The sequence below is a fragment of the Plecotus auritus genome (assembly GCF_963455305.1).
Source record: "Plecotus auritus genome assembly, chromosome: 2".
Taxonomy (NCBI): Eukaryota; Metazoa; Chordata; class Mammalia; order Chiroptera; family Vespertilionidae; genus Plecotus; species Plecotus auritus.
Genome location: NC_137771.1, coordinates 45,496,736 through 45,515,132, shown reverse-complemented (window position 1 = coordinate 45,515,132; position 18,397 = coordinate 45,496,736). Strand labels below are relative to the sequence as shown.

The following is an 18,397-nucleotide window of genomic DNA, read 5'->3' as shown; positions in this document are numbered from 1 at the left end:
CTTTAGCTTGTTCTTGTCTATGAAGCTCTTTATGTGATCTTCAATTCTGAATGATAGCTTTGCTGGGTAGAGTAATCTTGGTTGTAGGTTCTTGCTGTTCATCACTTTGAATATTTCTTGCCACTCCCTTCTGGCCTGCATAGTTTCTGTTGAGAAATCAGCTGACAGTCGTATGGGTACTCCCTTGTAGGTAACTAACTGTTTTTCTCTTGCTGCTTTTAAGATTCTCTCTTTGTCTTTTGCCCTTGGCATTTTAATTATGATGAGTCTTGGTGTGGTCCTCTTTGGATTTCTCTTGTTTGGGGTTCTCTGTGCTTCCTGTACTTGTAAGTCTATTTCTTTCACCAGGTAGGGAAAGTTTTCTGTCATTACTTCTTCTAATAGGTTTTCAATATTTTGCTCTCTCTCTTCTTCTAGCACCCCAATAATTCGGATGTTGGTACACTTAAAGTTGTCCCAGAGGCTCCTTACACTATGTTCATATTTTCGGATTCTTTTTTCTTTTTGTTTTTCTGGTTGGGTGTTTTTTGTTTCCTCATATTTCAGATCTTTGGTTTGATTCTTGGGGTCCTTTGATCTATAGTTGAATTTCTGTATATTCTTTATTTCAGACATTGTATGCTTAATTTCTGACTGGTCCTTTTCCATTTTTTTGCCATTCTCATTAAGGTCCTTGAAGGTCTCACTAAGCTCCTCGGAGGTCTCATCAAGTTTCTTGGCGGTTTTTAGAAGATTCTTGAGTAACCTTATAAATGTGGTTTTGAACTCTATGTCCAGTATTTTGCTTTCCTCCATTTCTTTCATTCGTGACATGTTTCTTTGTCTCTGCATTTTGTTGCTTCCCTGTGTTGATGGAGTGGTTTTCTGTGGTAGTTGACCAGTGGTTCAGCCTATCACCTGAGGTGGACACTCTTGGTACACCCCTTTGTGGGCTGAGTGCAAAGTCTTGGTGTAGTTAAGCCTTGATTGCTGTTGGTACACTGGGAGGAATTGACCTCCAGGCCAATTTGCTGTGAGGACCCGCTGTGTCTATAATGGAAGAACTGCTGTGCTGGAGACATGCTTATGGGACAGGACTTGCTTCAGTGGGGCTTTGGTGCTCTCTGAGTCTGCCTCTTGAATCTGTCACTTATGGATGTGAGGAGTTGAAATCTGGTGTCTCACACTGACCACTAGGAACACTGGCTTCTGCATCTCCAATGGGGTGCAGGTCAGCTACTGTCTGAGGCCACCCAGCAGGAGCTACAGCGAGAACTACAGTTTTCTCCTCTTTGCTTGGGGTTTGGAGGTTTTGGAGCTGTCTGACCAGAGCTGCAGTTTGTTAGGTTAAGCTGCGATAGGGCAGACCATTTATATGCAAAAGCTGCTGCATGGAGCTTGGGTAGGTTTGTAGATTGTGCGGGGCGTGGTCTCAGGGTGTCACTAGGCTAGGGCGTGGCAAACAGCGATGGCTGCCAGACAGCCATCTCTGCGTCTCCACGTTTCCAAGTCCCCGCGTCCCGCGCCCCAGCGCAGTAAACAATGATTGCTGGGCGCACTTCTGCAAGAAAGCCACCCTCACTTCCCGACCTGATGGCAGACAGTCCAGCTTCTCCCCATAGGAGTTTGGGTCCCCAGCGTCTCCCCAGAAACTGGAGTTCAGAGTAATCAGGAGCTTGTCTCCCTTCGGGTTGAAAAAAGCAGCGCACCCAGTTGCCTGCCGCCAGCCTGATTCGCGCGCCTCTGTACCTCAGCTTTTCAGCGCTTGTGCACGTCTCAATGCTCTTTTCTCTTTCCTTCTAGTTGTAGAACTTCCACTCAGCCAGCTTTCCTGTGGTTCTGGGTGATAGACGTTTTGTCTTTTAGTTGTAGTTTTGAAATTGTTGTGCGAGGCAGCAGTTTAGGTGTCTACCTATGCCACCATCTTGGTTCAGATCTCTGTAACCTTTCATTGTTGTCTTCATGTTCTTTTCTTCCTCCTGTGTCTGTTCTGAGTTGGCCTTGTTTGCTTATTTACTTATTTTGTTTAATTGAGTTTTGGGGGGAGCAGTTTTAGATTTACAGAAAATTGAGGAGAAAATATAGAGTTCCCATGTAGTTCTCATATAGAAACTTCCCTACCAAGTTTCTTCTATTATTAACTTCTTGCATTTGTGGTACATTTATCATAATTGATGAGCCAAAATTGATACATTATTATTAAGCCCATAGATTACATTTTGTTTATTCTTTGTGTTATACATTCTATAGGTGTTGACATGTACTAGTATAATGACATTAACTATCATTATAGTATCATACAGAATAGTTTCACTACCCTAAAAATCCCCTGTGCACTACTTATTCATTCCTTCCTTTTCTGACCCCCTGTACTGCCTGACAACCACTAACCTTTTTATTGTTACTGTAGTTTTGCCTTTTCTATAATATCTTTTAGTTGAAATCATATGTAGCCTTTTCAGGTTGGCTTCTTTCACTTAGCAGTATTCTTTTAAGCTTATTTTATATCTTTTTTTTTAAAGACTATAGTAAGAAATTACTTAATGATAAAGGGAACAATCTAACAAGAGGATATAATCCTTATAAACATTTATGTACTCAACATAGGAGCACTAAATATATAAAGTACATATTAATGGTAATAAAGGGAGCATGCAAGTAATACAGTCATAGTAGGGGATTTTAATACCACATTGACATCAATGGATAGATCTTCTACACAGTCAACAAGGAAACAGCAACCTTAAATGACAAACTAAATCAAATGGATTTAATTGATATTTTCAGAGCATTTCGCCACAAGGCTGCAGAATATACATTCTTTTCAAATGGACATGGGGCACTTTCCAGGATAGATCAAATGTGACAACATAAAAGAAGTCTCAGTAAATTTAAGAAGTTTTAAATCATTTCAAATTAAACCGTTACAAACAAGTTGAAGCATATACCATGTTCATAAATAGAAAGAATTAACATCATTAAAATATCCATAGTACTCAAAGCAATCTATAGTACTCAACACAATTCCTATCAAGATATCAATGGCATATTTAACAGAACTAGAAAAAATATTGCAAAAATTCATATGGAACCCCAAAAGACCTGAATAGCAACAGTGATCTTGAGAATAAACAAAGTTGGAGGAATCATACTACCTGATATCAAACTGTACTACAAGGACATAGTAATCAAAACAGCATGGTACTTGCATAAAAATGGACATATAGATCAATGGCACAGAAAAGAGAGCCCAGAAGTAAACCCACACTTTCATAGTTAATATTTTAAAAATGAGGCAAAAAAATACAATGGAGTAAAGATAGTCTATTCCATAAAGTATGTTGGGAATATTGGGCAGATATCTGCAAAAAATGAAATTAGACCACCTTCTTACAACATACAAAAGAATAAACTCAAAATAAAATAAAGGCTTAAATGTTAAACTCAAAATATAATAAAGAAAAATCCTCAAAGAAAACATAGGCAGTAAAATCTTGGACATTTATCATATCAATAACTTTTCTGATATATCACCTCTGGCAAGGAAACAAAATAAAAAATAATAAATGATACTACATCAAACTAAAAAGTTTTTGCACAGCAAAGGAAACAATAAAATGAAAAAGACAACCCCATTGACTGGGATTATTTTCCAATGATACATCTGATAAGGAGTTAATATCCAAATTTGAAAAAGAATTTCTAAGATTCAACACCAAAAACCCAACAATCTAATGAAGAAATTGCAGAAGACATCAATAGACATTTCTCCAAAGAGGATATATAGATGACCAATAAGCATATGAAAAAATGATCAAAGTCACTATTCATCAGAGAAATGCAAATTAAAATCACAATCCTATCTAATGAAAGAGTAATTCGCAAATTTATTTTATATCTTTTTTATAGCTTGCTAGCACATTTTTTTAATATTGCTGATTGATATTCAATTGTATGGGCTATATTACAGTTTATCTACCTATTGAAGGACTTCTTGGTTATTTCCAAGTTTTGCAAGTATGAATAATGAATTAGCCTTTTATAAAACACAAATGCGATCTAAAGTACCTTAAGTTACCCATAGAAAAAAGAGTTGAGGCAGTTCAGTATCTTGAGCCTTAAAGAATGATATCTCTTTTACATTATATCAAAAATTTCTGTTATGAGTAGTTGGCTTATAACAATGTTCAATATGTGTGTGGAATGATTGAATATATAAAAAAGCAAGGAGATACGAAAGAGGAGAAGGGGGAAAGATTATATAAAAAATCTGGGTAATTTTTAGAAAATGAGATGTTTAGAAATTTAGCTGGAAATTTGAATGGGGACCAAGATGTTCAGGGCTCTGAGCTTCAAAACCCTTCAGAACATAAGTATCATCAAGCTGGTCCAGAAACCAGGTCATGAAGCCTGTTTCACTTTATGTGCTATGGAAATGATAGGAAGAAAGTAGGGTTTATTTTTTGAGAAAGAGTGAAGAACAGAGGCAAGTTTTATAAAATAGAGAATCGGCCAGTTGATTGATGATCATGGGTAGAAGTTAGGCATTGACATCAGGAAAATAATTGCATAAAATCTGTGGATAGTGGTCTTTATTTTGTATTGCTGAGCTATATTTTCTACTTAATAAAAATATTACTAATGTGAGGAAGTTGTTTAGTTACTGGATTTAGGATTCGCTGAATATTTTGGTTTATAGTTTTTTGGAATCTAAGGAATATAGATGTGAGCTATAAAGTCACTTGAATATCTAAAATATTTTGTTTTAGGAATGTTAACTAGTATGCCCTCAAGCGTCAATAACTAGCTTGAATTTGTGGAACTTCTAAACTCTAATCCTGATTCCAAATAAAGACTTACCTGTTAGGTTATGTTATGGTAATACCTTAGTGGTTTACTTCATTGTCAATAAATAATACTATATTTTTCATAGGGCTGAACATACAACTGTTTTGAGTACCATTTGTTAAATATTATAGGGAAAACAAAATAAATGAAACCACTGCCTCTGTTTATGTAGACTGTACATGAAACATGGAAAAAATAAGTAGGAGGAAAATGCAATTTAGGCTATGATACATGCTCTAAGGCTTTTAAAAGAAGGGTGATATTATTTTTAGTTATAATGAGTCAAAAAGTTTGTTGTATGGAGAGCTTGGGATTTGAGTTTCACCCTTAAAACTAATTAAGGGTAAAATTGAATTTGTGGATACAGGAGAGAAACAGCATTCTAGGAAGCAATTTAAGTTCAATGACAAGAATTTGGGAAAGGTGCTTAGGGTCAGAGTATGGAAAGCCATTAATATGAAAGTATAATGACATTTTTTTAGTTGTTAAGAAAAACAGGGAATAGTTTTCTGGAGCATAAATGAGGAGCTAGTAATATTAGAAAGGAAAAAAGAGGGTTTTTTTTTCTTCCTAATTCTTATCATATGTTAATTTGTTAATAAAATATTTTAGAATTAATTTTATATCCTTAAAATATATACACTTCAATGTATGCATATATTTATAGCTTCTAGCTCTATCATAAGCCAAAGTATATTCCCTGATATGCCATGTATGAAAAAAGCCTTATGTAAGTTGTCTGTCAGTCTTATATCCTACATCAGCATTATAAAGATGTTCTTCTGTAATTGTAAGCAGTATTTACTGATCCTATCTAATAAAAGGGTAATATGCAAATTGACCATCACACCAACACACAAGATGGCTGCCCCCATGTGGTCAAAGAAGGCCACCCTCATGTGGACACAAGATGGCCGCCACAAGATGGCCAGCAGGGGAGGGCAGTTGTGGGTGATCAGGCCAGCAGCGGAGGGCAGTTGGGAGGGACCAGGCCTGCAAGCGAGGGCAGTTGGGGGCAACCAGGCCTGCAGGGGAGGGCAGTTTGGGGGGACCAGGCCTGCAGGGGAGGGCAGTTAGGGGCGACCAGGCTGGCAAGGGAGGGCAGTTAGGGGTGACTGGGCCAGCAGGGGAGGACATTTGAGGATGACCAGACCTGCAGGGGAGGACAGTTAGGGGAAACCAGGCTGGCAAGGGAGGGCAGTTAGGGGCAATCAGGCCGGCCAGGGAGAAGTTAGGCGTCGATCAGGCTGGCAGGGGAGTGGTTAGGGGGTGATCAGGCTGGCAGGCAGAAGCGGTTAGGGGCAATCAGGCAGGCAAGGAGGCGAGCGGTTGGGAGCCAGCAGTCCTGGATTGTTAGAGGGATGTCTGACTGGACCTACACGGGCAGTAGGGCATCCCTCGAGGGGTCCCAGATTGGAGAGGGTGCAGGCTGGGCTGAGGGGCACACCCCACCCCCGTGCATGAATTTCGTGCACCGGCCTCTAGTATCTTATAAATTTATAGTCTTAATTTGCATATTACTGTTTTATTAGATAGGACTAGAGGCCCGGTGCATGAAATTCATGCACGGGGGGCGGGGTGTCCCTCAGCCCAGCCTGCACCCTCTCCAATCTGGGACCCTTCGAGGGATGTCCAACTGCCCGGTTAGGCCCGATCCTACTGGGATCCTAAACGGGCAGTCGGACATCCCTCACACAATCCAGGACTGCTGGCTCCCAACCGCTTGCCTGCCTGCCTTCCTGAGTGCCCCTAACCGCTTCTACCTGCCAGCCTGATCACCCCCTAACCACTCCCCTGCCAGCCTGATTGATGCCTAACTGCTCCCCTGTCAGCCTGTTTGCCCCTAACTGCCCTCCCCTGCAGGCCTGGTCACCCCTATCTGCCCTCCCCTGTAGGCTTGGTCACCCCTAACTGCCCTCCCCTGCAGGCCTGGTCCCCCCCAACTGCTCTCCCCTGCAGGCCTGATCTCACAAAACTGCCCTTCCTTGTAGGCCTGGTCCCTCCCAATTGCCCTCCCCTGCTGGCCATCTTGTGGTGGCCATCTTGTGTTCACATGGAGGCAGCCATCTTTGACCACATAAGGACAGCCATCTTGTGTGTTGGAGTGGTGGTCAATTTGCATATTACTCTCTTATTAGATAGGATAGAGGCCTGGTGCATGGGTGGGGCCCAGCTGGTTTGCCCTGAAGAGTGTCCCGAATCAGGGTGGGGGTTCCCTTGGGGCGTGGGGCGGCCTGGGTGAGGGGCCTGTGGTGGTTTGCAGGCCGGCCACACCCCCTGGTGACCCAAGTGGAGGCCCTGGTATCTGGGATTTATTTATCTTCTTTAATTGAAACTTTGTAGCCTTGAGCGGAGCCAAGACTCCTGCTTGCTCCGTGGCCGCAGCCATTTTTGTTGGGATCTATTTATCTTCTGTAATTGAAACTTTGTAGCTTTGAGCAGAAGCTTTGCTTCCTCCATCACCGGGGGCAGCTCAAGCCTCCTGCTCTCTCCAGCTCCGTGGCTACTGCCATTTTTGTTGGGATTTATTTATCTTCTATAATTGAAACTTTGTAGCTTTGAGTGGAGGCCTGGGCCGGCCAGGGTGTGCGTAAAGCTTGGCTTCCTACAATCCTGGGGAAACCCAAGCCTCCTGCTTGCTCCATGGCCGCAGCCATCTTGGTTGGGTTAATTTGCATACTCGCTCCTAATTGGCTGGTGGGTGTGGCTTGTGGGTGTAGCAGAGTGATGGTTAATTTGCATATTACTCTTTTATTGGATAGGATTGACATGCTGAGGTTTTGTTGTTCTTCAAATGAATCTTTTGTATACTTACCTTTCTCCCATTTTAAACCTAGTTTTTTTTTTTTGTTTTTTTTTTTAAATAATGTATTTGCTTTCTTTGCTATAGAACTGTGGCTGCTGAAGTTAGGAAGCAGATCTCTGGGCAATACAGTGGTTCTCCTCAACTGCTTAAAAACCTCAACATTGTTGGCAATATATCCCATCATACCACAGTAAGTAGCATATTTAAAATATGGATATGGTATGTTACTGGTATATTACTGACTAGGCCATGAAAAAATAGTGGGAAGATAGGAGCCAGTAGATTGGATAGAATCACTAGTTTCATAACCTTATTTATTGTGTCCTCACTCTTTTTTGAAATTTGAGTTAGGGGAGAGTATTAGGAGGTATTATAGAAGTGATTTCCTAGTCAATTCTGAAACTACATTCAGGATTTAATCAGTTCTGAAATTTTAACTTTGTTTTTATGACATTGACTTGTTAAGGAAATTGGGTTAGTTGTCTTATAGTATATCTTGTCTTTTGGATTTTATGTTTGCTTCCTTGTAGACTTATTTTTCTATCTCTTGTATTTCCTGTAACTGATTAGATTCTGGTACAGCTTTTTTGAAATTTCTTCCTTGTAGACTTGTTTTTCTACTTCTGTATTTCCTGTAACTGATTAGATTCTGGCTCAACTTTTTTAAAACAGCTTTATTGAAATTTAATTTACATACCATACACTTCATCCATTTAATGTACAATTCAATGGACTTAACATATTCATAGATATGTGCAACCATTGCTACAGTCAAGTTAGAATATTTTCATCACCTCAGAAAAAAACACAAAACTCTTTATCTATCATCCTTTTACCCCCTTTCCTTCAGGCCCAAACAACCACTAATTAAATACCAGAAGTTTGTTTTTTTAAAAAATATATTTTTATTGATTTCAGAGAGGAAGGGTGAGGGAGAGAGAGATAGAAACATCAATGATGAGAGATAATCATTGACTGGCTGCCTCCTGCACTTCCCACACTGGGGATCGAGCCCACAACCCAGGCATGTGCCCTTGACCGGAGTCAAACCTGGGACCCTTCAGTCCACAGGCAGATGCTCTGTCCATTAAGCCAAACCAGCCAGGGCTGAATGCCAGAAGTTTTGATGGCACACTGCAAAGGATTGAAAGAGATCTTTACTCTAAATATGTCAGCCAAAATAAAAATAAAACAAAAATAAAATAAACATGTCAGCCAAAATTCCAATGCAATGATTGCTGAAGTTAGACAAGTTCTCACATTGCCTGTGAGAGATTCTGTAGTGCTTCCCTATTCTCTTTGTCACCCTTTAACCCTGCTTACTGCCCCATCATTCACTCTGTCTTACAAAATCATGTTGCAATCTCCTTCTTTTTGTCAGTGAATACAGGATATTTCTTTGGAGTCTTGTAAAATAATTTATAGTTGTAAGGAGCTCATCACTACATCCCAAGACTAACCCAGGCTGCTGTCTCCCCATGGGCATCAGAGGGAATGGAGACGGTTTTAGCAAAAATAAATTTGTTTCAGCTGTTCTCCCCAGTCTGTGAGACAGCCAGGCTGGGTCCTCCTCCTCCTCCTTCTTCTCTAATCCTGGTTTTTCTACTTTCCTTCGTTGTGAATCTCACTTGTTAGTGCGGAATAAACTTTCTCTTTTAATTTGAAAAAAAAAAAATAAATAAATTTGTTTCCTTGATCTAGCTAACATTACACCTAGAAAGCCACTGACCTTCTCTATGAATTATAGAAACAAGATCAATTATCCTCTATATGATTTAATGTTTTTAAGAGAGTGTAATAGCTTCCTATGACACTTACCCTAATACTTACCCTTTTTTTTAAAATTGATTTCAGAGAGGAAGGAAGAGGGAGAGAAACATAGAAACATCAATGATGAGAGAGAATCATTGATTGGCTGCCTCCTGCACATCTCCTACTGGGGATTGAGCCTGCAACCTAGGCATGTACCCTTGGCTGGAATCGAATCCGGGACCCTTCAGTCTGCAGGACAATGCTCTATTCACTGAGCCAAACTGGCTAGGGCCTAACACTTACTCTTGATATGGTTGGTATTTTGAGGAAAGATTAATTTTGAATTAGACATGTGTAAGGTCCCCCAACTTTTGTCATTATTTTCATTGAATATTCATTTGTGATACTTTAAATCTTAAAAATTATACTGCCCCCAGAATAATACCTGGGTGGAGAAGCATTGACTTAAGTTTTTAAAAAATGTTCATTAAAATTTTTTTATATATCTATCTATCTGGTATTAAAATATACTAACATAAAATTTACCAATTCATTTCTAAATGTGTAATTCAGTGGTATTAAGTATATTCACAGTGTTGTGCAACTATTACCACTAGCTATTTCCAGAAATTTTTTATCCCAAAATGAAACTGTATACCCATTAAGCAATAATTCCCTATTCTCTCTCCTCTCAATCCTTGGTAACCTCTATTTTCTGTCACTGAATCTGTCTATTCTATGTACCTCATATAAGTGGAATTGTACAATGTTTATCTTTTGTATCTGGCTTATTTCACTCAGCATAATGTCTTCAAAGCTCATCCATGTTGTATCTTCCTATATAATAAAAGTGTAATATGCTAAGTATCTGACCAATTGGTCGACTGTTTGGTTGACTGCTCAACCAGTTGCTATGGCATGCACTGACCACCAGGGGGCAGACACTCTGACCAGTAGTTTAGCTTGCTGCTGGGGAATGGCTGATCGGGACTGGGCGAGAGGGCCAGACACGCCCTGGAGCCCTCTTGCAGTCCCTCCCCGGCCAGCTGGCCAACCTCCCGCGGTCCCTCCCTGGCCCCAATCACCAGACAGGCCGAGGGTCCCCACCCATGCACGAATTCGTGCACCAGGCCTCTAGTGTGTTATAATTTCAAAGGCTGAATAATATTTCATTTTATGTGTAAACCACATTTTGTTTATCCATTCATCTGTTGATAGACATTGAGTTTTTTATATCTTTTGGCTATGGGTAATAATGCTACTATGAACATGAGTGTGCAAAATCAGTTTGAGTCTTTATTTAAGTTTTTTTGGGTATTTACCTAGAAGTGAAATTGGTATATCACATGGTAATTCTGTGTGTTTTTGTATTTTTTTCAGAATACCAATGGTCCATATCTGTACATCTGTTATATAATCCTTCATAGTTTTGCCTAAATATTTTTTCTTCCTTGAATCAGAAAAGAAGTTGGGTGTCTTAAAAAGTATATTTTCAACTTGGCTAAGGAATGCCCTGAATATTCTGTTATTACTAATAGAAACTTTTAATATGGTCTGTGAATTAGTTTCCTTTGGCTGCTGTGATAACTTACCACAAACTGGGTGGCTTAAAACAAAAGAAATGTATTTTCTCACACTGCTTATGTCCAAAAGTCTGAAATCAGCATCAATGGACTGAAATCAAGGTTTTGGCAAGGCCTCACTTCCTTTGGAGGATATAGAAGAGAATTAGTTCCTTGCCTCTTCCAGATTCTGATGGCTGCTTGTAACTGCATCACTTCTATCTTTAAGGCCAGAATTTTCAGATCTGTCTTTATATGTCTTCATATGGTTTTCTCCTCTGTGTGGCCCAACTCTTCCTGTCTTCATATAAGGATGTATATGATTGCATTTGTGACTCACTCAGATAGTTCAGGATAATGTCCACATTATAGATCATACCTTTTATTTTTTATCTTAATTTTTTTTGTCATGAAAGGTCCATGGATTGGTACAGGGAGATCTTTTGGAGGGCCATTTTTCAGCTTACCACAGTCTGATTATATGTTTTTACTAGGATAATCAACAATAGCAACAAATGAAATAAAAGTACTATTTAGAAACTTAGCAATGAAAATTCCAAAGATATAAAAAAAGAAAAAAGATTTCCTCTATGAGCATTTTGTCACTGTAAAGTATTATAAAACTGTTAATGATCATTGCTGGCTTTACATGAGAGACATGGATAAAGTCTAAGCAAGAGGATTAAGGAGATTACAACCCAAAACCTCGTAGTTTCTTTAGTGCATCTGTTGAAAATTTAGAAGTAACTAGATTAAAACATACTATATTTTAAAGAATAAAAATTTTTTGCTTAAAGTTTTAAGATTCTTAACATTTGCCTCTTCCTTTCCATTCACCTCTTATCCCCCTACTACCTCCCCCCTCTGCCCCCCTTTTATAAAGGTGCCCCTTACGGAAGCAGTGGATGCAGTGGATTTGGAAGAGTACCTTGCTACTCATCCTTTAGGTGTGGATTCTGGGCCTTTAAGGGAGTTGGTTGAATTCCCTCCAGATGATATCGAAGTTGTTCATAGTCCTAGGGACTGCAGAACCCTTGTTTCAGCTGTACCTGAAGAAAGGTAAGGAGACATTAACCTATTTTTGGTTTCAGTAACTACAGAAAGGCTACGATCCATTATTTGATTTAGATCCTATTTCTTATGGTGGGGTTATTTTTCTGTTATACAAACAGAGAGTTATAGCAACCAAATTCACCAACATTGCTGCTTTTCTGTCTAAATTACAAATGTGTTTTTTTTTAAATAGTGAAATGGATCCACATGTTAGAGATTGTATAAGAAGTTACACAGAAGACTGGGCAATTGTGATCAGAAAGTAAGTTATATGTTTATTATAGCATTTAAAAATACTAAGTAGGATCTATAAATGGATTAAGGTAAATTAATAATAATTGTGAAACCTGAAAATTACTTTAAACAAATAGCTGAAGAAGCAAAAGATATCTTCAGCCAGATGTCTTCTCTCTAGGAGTTCCACAATTACTTTTACTTACTTTTCTTATAAAATAATAGGTTTGTGGAGATAATATTTCCATGTTACATAGATCACTAATAACTGATAGTATATAATTAAAATGATTTGTAGTCTAACTTTTTTGGGAAATCATAGATAGTTATTGATGAATAATTTTATTTTTAAAAAAGAATTCAATTTATTGAAACTTAAGTAGTTGAGTTAAATTTTTTAAAAAAATTTTTATTGACTTTTTACAGAGAGGAAGGGAGAGGGAGAGAGAGATAGAAACATTGATGATGAGAGAGAATCATTGATCAGCTGCTTCCTGCACGCTCCCTACTGGGGATCGAGCCTGCAACCAAGGTATATGCCCTCGACCAGAATCGAACCCGGGACCCTTCAGTCCGCAGGTCGACGCTCTATTCACTGAGCCAAACCAGCTACGGCTTAAGTTAAATTTAATAGCCACTTTTCCAGATCAAGCTGTTTGAGACATCTGTTCCTTTTCTTAACTAAATTTTTTTTAAGAGATCAGGTTTTAGTTTTGTTTGTTTTTAAAATATATTTTTATTGATTTCAGAGAGGAAGAGAGAGGGAGAGAGATATAGAAATATCAGTGATGAAAAAATCATTGATCAACTGCCTCCTGCATGTCCCACATTGGGAACCGAGCCCGCAACCCGGGCATATGCTCTTGAACAGAATCGAACCCGGGACCCTTCAGTCCACAGACTGATGCTCTATCCACTGAACCAAACCAGCTAGGGCATAAATTTTTACAAGTCTTTTATCTATCCATTCAATCAGGTAAATACTTATAAAAAATAATGTTTTATTCTACCACAAAATTTATTTTTCTGATGGATGGTGTTGAAATATAATGTCAGATTAAGAAATAAAATAGACCTCCCTTCCCGCTCCTGGGATCCTGCCGGCGGGGCCGGCGCTGGCCAGCCGGCGCCCACTGACCCCCACGGCGGAGCGGGGCGGGTCGAGGAGGAGGGATTGAGGCGCAGGAAGCGAGCCCGGTGTCCGCGTTTTCCTGGGGAAGCGGCTGGCGGGGTGGAGCAGCCAGCGGGCCCGGGAGCCGCCGCCGCCTGGATGGGGTGTTGAGCAGTCTCCCTTAGAGCTTTAGAAGCTGAATGGACTGAACATGAAGAGCTGAAAGCCAAGTTCAGAAAGAGCGACACCAATGAGTGGAATAAGAACGATGACAGTCTGCTGCAGGCCGTGGAGAACGGAGATGCGGAGAAGGTGGCCTCGCTGCTGGGCAAGAAGGGGGCCAGTGCTACCAAACAGGACAGCGAAGGCAAGACCGCCTTTCATCTCGCTGCTGCAAAAGGACAGGTGGAATGTCTCAGGGTCATGATTACACATGACGTGGATGTTACAGCCCAAGATACTGCCGGACACAGCGCTTTGCACCTCGCAGCCAAGAACAGCCACCACGAGTGCATCCGGAAGCTCCTTCAGTCTAAATGCTCGGCCAAAAACATTGACAGCTCTGGGAAAATTGACAGCTTTACATTACGCAGCGGCGCAGGGCTGCCTTCAAGCTGTGCAGGTTCTTTGCGAGCACAAGAATTCCGTAAACCTCAAGGATTTGGATGGGAATATACCCCTGCTTCTTGCAGTGCAAAATGGCCACAATGAGGTCTGTCGCTTTCTTCTGGATCATGGAGCGGATGTAAATTCCAGGGACAAAAATGGAAGAACTGCCCTGATGGTGGCCTGTGAGATCGGCAGCTCTAATGTCATGGAAGCCTTAATTAAAAAGGGTGCAGACCTAACCCTTGTAGATTCTCTCGGACACAATGCCTTACATTATTCCAAACTCTCAGAAAATGCAGGAATTCAAAGCCTTCTGTTATCAAAAATCTCTCAGGATGCTGATTTAAAGATACCAACAAAACAAAAGCAGCATGACCAAGTGTCTAAAATAAGCTCAGAAAGAAGTGGAACTCCAAAAAAACGCAAAGCTCCACCACCTCCTATCAGTCCTGCCCAGTTGAGTGATGTGTCTTCCCCAAGGTCAATAACTTCAACACCAGTTTCGGGAAAGGAATCAGCATTTTTCGCTGACCCACCCCTCAAGGCCAAGATCAGCTCCATACGGGAAAACAAAGACAGACTGACAGCACTACAGGTGCTGATAACTTAATGGATATCAGTTCGGAAGCTGACCAACCAGGTATTCTTGTCCTATTACAAGCAAAAGTTGCATCTCTAACTACACAATAAGGAATTACATGATAAGTTGCAGGCCAAAACCCCCAAAGAGGCAGAAGCGGACCTGAGCTTTGACTCTTTCCATTCCACTCACACTGACTTGGCCCCGACTCTCGGGAAACCTCGTGAACCCTCTCCCCTCAACCCCAGATCCTCTCCCCCGGCCTTTGCACATTCCCTGAGTCAACCCACAGTCGACGGTGATGTCAGAATTCAGCAGCTACAGGAGGTGTTGCAGGACTTGCAGAAGAGGCTGGAGTGCTCCGAGGCAGAGAGGCAGCAGCTGCAGGCCGAGCTCCAGGCCTGGAGGCCAGAGCCTGTGCGCTTGAACGACACCGAGGTTTCCGAGAACCGCTCCGACCTCAGCCAGAAACTTAAGGAAATTCAGAGCAAGTACGAGGAGGCGATGAAAGAAGTCCTGAGCTTGCAGAAGCAGATGAAGCTGGGCCTTGTGGCGCCCAAGAGCGTGGATTCTTACTCACACCTCCGGGGGCTGAGGGTCACCGAGGAGGAGATGCGGGCGCTAAAGCAGGATCTCCAGGACGCACTGGAAGAAAGTGAGAGGAACAAGGAGAAAGTGAGAGAGTTAGAGGAGAAACTGGTAGAGAGGGAGCAGGGGGTGGGGAACCAGCCGCCTGTGGAAGAGTATGAGGAAATGAAAAGTTCCTATTGCTCTGTTATTGAGAATATGAATGAGAAAGTGTTTTTGCTCGAGAGATACCAGGAGGCCCAAGAAGAAATCTCGCAGTTGAAAGATACTCTAAAAAGTCAGATGACACAGGAGCCGGGCGATGACGCCGACATGAAAGAAGCCGTGAACAGGATGATCGATGAACTCAACAAGCAGGTGAGCGAGCTGTCCCAGCTGTACAAGGAGGCGCAGGCTGAGCTGGAGGACTACCACAAGAGGAAGTCTCTGGAGGATGTCTCAGCCGAGTATGTCCACAGAGCGGAGCATGAGAAGCTGATGAAGGCGGCCAGGCTGTCCTGGGTGCAGGCGGAGGAGGCGCTGTCCGAGATGAAGTCCCAGTGTGCCAAGGTGTTGAACGAGCTGACTCAGCTCAAGCAGCTGGCCGATGCCCAGAAGGAGAACTCCGTGTCCATCACAGAACACTTGCAGGTGATCACCACGCTGCGGATGGCCACCAAGGAGATGGAGGGCGGTCTCCAGGAGCTCCTTGCCATCAGGGAAGTGGAGGTGGCCAAACTGGAGAAGCAGCTGGTGGAAGAGAAGGCGGCGCTGGCTGAGGCCATGGTGCCCAGGCCTGCCTACGAAAAGCTCCAGGCATCCCTGGAGAGTGAAGTGAGCGTGTTGGCCTCGAAATTGAAGGATTCCGTGAAAGAGAAAGAGAAGGCCCAGTCAGAGGCTGCCCAGCTTAGAAGTGAGGCCTCACAACTGAAGAGGGAAAAGGAAACTCTACAGACTCTCTTGAGATCCAAAGAGCAAGAAGCCGGTGAACTTCTGCAGAAATGGCAGCATGCGTAGGAGGAGCTGGCAGAGCTGCGGCGGCACTCGGAGAGCTCGTCCAGGCTGGAGGAGGACAAGGACAGGAAGATCAACGAGATGTCCAAGGAAGTCACCAAGCTGAAGGAGGCCCTGAACAGCCTCTCGCAGCTGTCCTACTCGGCCAGCTCCTCCAAGAGGCAGAGCCAGCAGCTGGACGGGCTGCAGCAGCAGGTCAAGCAGCTCCAGACCCAGCTGGCTGAGTGCAAGAAGCAACACCAGGAGGTCATATTGGTTTACAGGATTCATCTTCTGTATGCTGTGCAGGGCCAGATGGATGAAGATGTCCAGAAAGTACTGAAGCAGATCCTTACCATGTGTAAGACCCAGGCTCAGAAGAAGTAGAGTGGGTTCCTCGGCAGGACACTGCCGCTCACTGTCCATCTTGGGGTTGGATTGGAGTTGGTGACCACTGCCATTGTTCTCGTTCATGGTGTGCACCGTGACCTAGCCTAGCTTCTTCCCTTTCAAGGCTGCTTTCTGAGGACTGACCCGGGAGAAGACTGTCCCCTCAGAATTGCGGAGAGACTGTACAGCAGCAGAGGTGAAAGGCGCTGTCATCGCTTCTGATTCCCGAGCTGGGGCCAGCTGTGCCCAGGCACCTGGCCCTGGTGCTGGGGCCCGGGCATCATCCTGCATGCCTGACCAGCTGTGTGGCTCCGTCATCCCTGAGCGATATGTGGACACCTCCGCGCAGTAAATGCCGCCTGGGTTCCTCCACGCTGGCTGTCGTTCAGCGCAGGGGAGCCCCCCTTTTGCCTCTGGTTTCCAATCCGCAAACATGGTTTGACTTCTAACCAAATTAGCGCGGCGCTGGTTATGTGGTGCCCACCTGGGACCCTTTACCTATGTCCTGTGGATTTGAAAACTCTAATTCCATCTTTCCCCCCATCTGCCTTAGGTAGCTCGTCACCGGCTGGTCAATCTGAACTTGATGAGCACCGTTAACTAAAACATGAAGCTTAGAAACAAAAGCAAACTGCCCTTAAAAAGTGTTTAAGTAAATCGTTGATGTATTGCAAATCCTCTATGCAAACTTGCCTTCTGCCGTTATCCGCGAAGCTCAGGAAATCCAAACATTCGTGTTTCGATGAGGGACAGTAAATTGTGTGTTTACAGCCAAAAGAAATGCCTCATCGTTCTTAACCTCAAGTTTTAAAAAGTGTTTGTTTTTTTTCCTCTACAATATTTTTATTGGCTCTTAAAGATGTTTTCCTATCTAAACCCCTTGAGTAAGGGAAATTCACATTAGACTATATTAACAAAATATTTTTTAAGTAACCATGCTTAAGTCTTTTTAGAAATAGGACTTTTTCCTCAAAGTTTTCAGCGATAGCAAAAGGTAGTTATATATTCCAAACTCAGTGTGAGCTGCCAGACCCCTCAGAACTGGAGCACATTTCTTAAGAGAGTGAACCCTCCTTGTTATATATTCCAAACTCAGTGTGAGCTGCCAGACCCCTCAGAACTGGAGCGCGTTTCTTAAGAGAGTGAACCCTCCTTGTGCCCAGCGGATACTTTAGAATGCCCCAGCTCTGCCAGTGCCCAGAAAGGGTCTCTGGAAGAACTGTTAGTCGCAGTCCATGTTTCAACTTTGAGACAGAAACCCCGATATGGTAAACATCAGGGTGCATAGCAAAGGTCTTTGGGGGGAAATATGTCTGTTCCCTTTCTTTACTTTCAGGTTAAAAAAAAAAATGTTTCTAACTTGCTTGCAACTTCCCTGCCAGCATGGATCTTCCTGAGGGATGTAAACAGAAAACAGAAATCTGCCAAATGTGTAATTAAAAGTGCAGGCCTGCTCAGACAGGGCCTGGACGCAGGGCCGCCTGGGCCGAGGGAGCTGTGCTGTGCTGGATGCCAACCAATGACAGCAAAGCAAAAACGGCTTTCCAGCTCCCTGTTACTTTTCCTACGTTGTTTATAGTTAAGCAGTTTCGAAAATGCTGCAAAGCAATGTGAAAGGACTTTCTGTCACAGCACTTAAGGAAACACAGAACACACACACCCCCTCCCCCCCGCCCCGCCCAGAATGCTGCAGAGTGTGAGTCTTGAGAGACTGGGATGCTTGACAAGCGCAGCCTTCTATTGCACCTCAGGACGCATATTTATTATAGGTACTCTGGTTAAATATTAGAACGATGTACGCCGTAGGTTAGCACTCTGCCTTTGTAATGTACTGAAGGTATGACGGAAATAAACTTTTGTTCCATTTTGCAAAAAAAAGAAATAAAATAGACTCCTGCAAACATGGTGTTACC

General features: G+C 42.4%; 2 protein-coding genes across 12 annotated transcripts in view; both read left to right on the top strand.

Annotated features, from left to right (window-relative positions):
• DOCK7 (dedicator of cytokinesis 7) overlaps positions 1-18,397 on the top strand; it is a 200,367-nt gene that overhangs the window by 25,734 nt on the left and 156,236 nt on the right. For all 11 annotated transcript variants that reach the window (XM_080656332.1, XM_080656339.1, XM_080656336.1 and 8 more), the window contains exons 2-4: positions 7,718-7,823; positions 11,831-12,006; positions 12,194-12,262. In XM_080656332.1, coding sequence (XP_080512458.1) covers positions 7,718-7,823; positions 11,831-12,006; positions 12,194-12,262 — 351 coding nt within the window. The remainder of the gene's footprint in view (positions 1-7,717; positions 7,824-11,830; positions 12,007-12,193; positions 12,263-18,397) is intronic.
• On the top strand, positions 13,268-16,481 carry LOC308242574 (ankycorbin-like; the record flags this gene model as incomplete). The annotated part of the gene is given in 7 exon segments (XM_080657055.1): positions 13,268-13,285; positions 13,542-13,560; positions 13,563-13,909; positions 13,911-14,532; positions 14,535-14,634; positions 14,636-16,115; positions 16,119-16,481. Coding segments are annotated over 7 exon segments (2,949 nt in total).